Source organism: Poecilia reticulata, linkage group LG11 (genome assembly GCF_000633615.1).
Source record: "Poecilia reticulata strain Guanapo linkage group LG11, Guppy_female_1.0+MT, whole genome shotgun sequence".
NCBI lineage: Eukaryota > Metazoa > Chordata > Actinopteri > Cyprinodontiformes > Poeciliidae > Poecilia > Poecilia reticulata.
The window spans coordinates 17,900,036-17,902,719 of NC_024341.1; the positions used below are offsets into that span (position 1 = coordinate 17,900,036).

General features: G+C 36.6%; 1 protein-coding gene across 1 annotated transcript in view; it reads left to right on the forward strand.

Moving 5' to 3' along the window:
• LOC103472653 (oocyte zinc finger protein XlCOF20-like) overlaps positions 1–2,684 on the forward strand; it is an 8,519-nt gene that overhangs the window by 2,162 nt on the left and 3,673 nt on the right. The window contains exon 2 of the mRNA XM_017307411.1: positions 1,637–2,274. Coding sequence (XP_017162900.1) covers positions 1,637–2,274 — 638 coding nt within the window. The remainder of the gene's footprint in view (positions 1–1,636; positions 2,275–2,684) is intronic.

Genomic DNA, 2,684 nt, shown 5'->3' on the forward strand with positions numbered 1-2,684 from the left:
GTTTCAGGCCTGATCACTGGTTTTCAGTTGTGATAACTGAAGCTGTGCACTGACTCTAGATCTATAGCTCTAGATCGTTCCTCTTTAGGTCCAAACATAATAACTTCAGTTTTGCTTCTGTTCAGCTGGAGAAAGTTTTGGCTCATCCACACATTTATCTGTTCTAAACATCTATTCAGTGATTGAATGGTTCAGAGTCACCTGGTGACATCGTGATGTAGASCTKTGCATCATCTGCGTAGTTATGGTAGCTAATATTATTTCCTATTGTAAACTGAGCTAGTGGGAGCATATAAATATTGAATAAGAGGGGTCCTTGGACTKAACCTTGGGGTACCCCACATGTGACCTTTGACCTCTCCGATGAGAAGTTACCTGTTGAAACGTGTCTGTGTCTCTCTCTATGTAATGCATTGTCATCGATGCCTCGATACTTTGGGGTGATTTCCCAGAAAATTGCAAGTCCTTCATCAATGAGTGTTACATTCTCTGAATCCAGACACAAATTAATATGTTCTGTTGTATAATATGTGTAGAAAGAGTGAAAATTGAGTGAGTCCTAATAATTGGTTTGGAGACTCGAAGAATTTTCAATTTTAGAGTGATGACTCCAGCAGTTGAATAATTCARTCACTGGTAGGGCTGTAGTGATACAATAATCTCATGATACAATACACAATAATTCTGCTTACGATACAATATATATTGCGATATTCAGCAAACGATACAATTCAATACACTTTTGCGATTTTTTTGAAAGATTTTAGAGGGTCAGAGTGATTTTGGTGACATTTTGAGATTGTTATAGAGTTGGATTGAATTAATTTAACTGAAAACTGATTAAAACCACTAACTACACAATACCTGGCTCTGGTTGGACATGGACACGGACTTAAAGTCGACAGCTGGACAAAATGAATGAAATAAGTGGTGAGAAAACATGTTTCTTTTAATTGAAACAGTACAAACTGTAGCTTACATGCATTTGTAAAGTAAATAAAGTGCACCAAGTACCTGCTCTGAATAGTTTGATACCTTTTTAACCNAAGTGGTGAGAAAACATGTTTCTTTTAATTGAAACAGTACAAACTGTAGCTTACATGCATTTGTAAAGTAAATAAAGTGCACCAAGTACCTGCTCTGAATAGTTTGATACCTTTTTAACCATGACACTTAACATCTGAAGGAATCACWCTAAGCCTGATGACCTAATCACTCTCCCGGCGAAGCAAGCAGTGAGTGAACAAGGTGACAGTTGGATGTTATGATACTTGCAGATAAATATCGATTTTTTTTCTAGGAAAGAAAATATCGATATATATTGCAAAAATCAATATTATTACACAGCCCTAATCACTGGATTACATTGTAAAGAGGAAATATTCATGCAACAAAGATGTTGAAGCAAGATTTTACAAAAACTGTRAAAGATATGAAAAAGCTGAAAATTTCAGAAACAACTAAAGGTTATAACTACATCTTTAACTTTCAATGCGGTTTCTCAGTGAAAACATGTGGAGATGGTTTGCTGTGAGATGGTGTCAAGTGTTTGTTAATGTCTTTGTAAACCAATAAAATTCTGCTCCCATTTACTAAAAATTTACAATAACTTTGTTTTTGTGTTTTTCTTGTCCAGACCACCTACAGTATGATATTTATAAGGAGGAGCTATGTAAGCAGGAGAGGAGATCCACTCTGGACCAGGAGGAGTTAGAACCTCTACAGGTGAAACAAGAACAGGAAGAACCAGACGATCAGCAGATAAAAGAAGAGCAGGAGGATCTAGAACATCAGCAGATAAAAGTGGAAGAGAAAGAAGTTTACTGCAGTCAGGRTGAAGAACAACTTCCATTAAAACAGGAGACTGATTTCTTCATGTCAATTCCTGTTTATGAGCAAACAAACCAAACGGAATCAGAACCAAATAGGACCSAAGTCRTCTTTCAAAAAGCTRAGAACCAAAATCAGGAAAGAAGAAATCATAAAGACTTTGGTGCAAAAAGAGATGAAGAGRAGAAACAAMAAAAGAKGCATCARGAAACCAGACAGCATGGTGACGGTTCAAATCGAAATAGTGACTTAACTAAAAAGATAGCAAGTAACACWTGCGAGAGACCTTTCTCATGTAGAAAAGGTTTCAGYCAAAAAGATAACTTAAAACACCTCATGAGAGATCAGATAACTGAGAGGCTTTTTCTATGCATGAATTGTGGAAAAGGTTTTAGTCGTGAAAGTGATCTAACTATTCACATGAGGATTCACACTGGTGAGAAGGTATTTCCATGTACTGCTTGTGGCAAGAATTTCAGTACAAAAGGTTCTTCGAATGCTCACATGAGAAGGCACACAGGTGAGAAGCCTTWTTTATGCATTGATTGTGGAAAATGTTTCAGTTGTAAAAGTGATCAAACTCTTCACATGAGAATTCATACAGGTGAGAAGCCTTTTATTTGTGTTAATTGTGGAAAAGGTTTCCGTAGTAATAGTGATTTAACTGTTCACATGAGAGTTCATACGGGAGAGAAGCCTTTTCAATGCATTACGTGTGGCAAACATTTCATCACAAAATCTCAACTGATTATTCACACAAGAAGGCACACAGGCGAGAAGCCTTTTCAGTGTAAGACCTGTGGGAAAAGATTTATCGATCAATATTCTTTGAATGTTCACACAAGAAATCATGC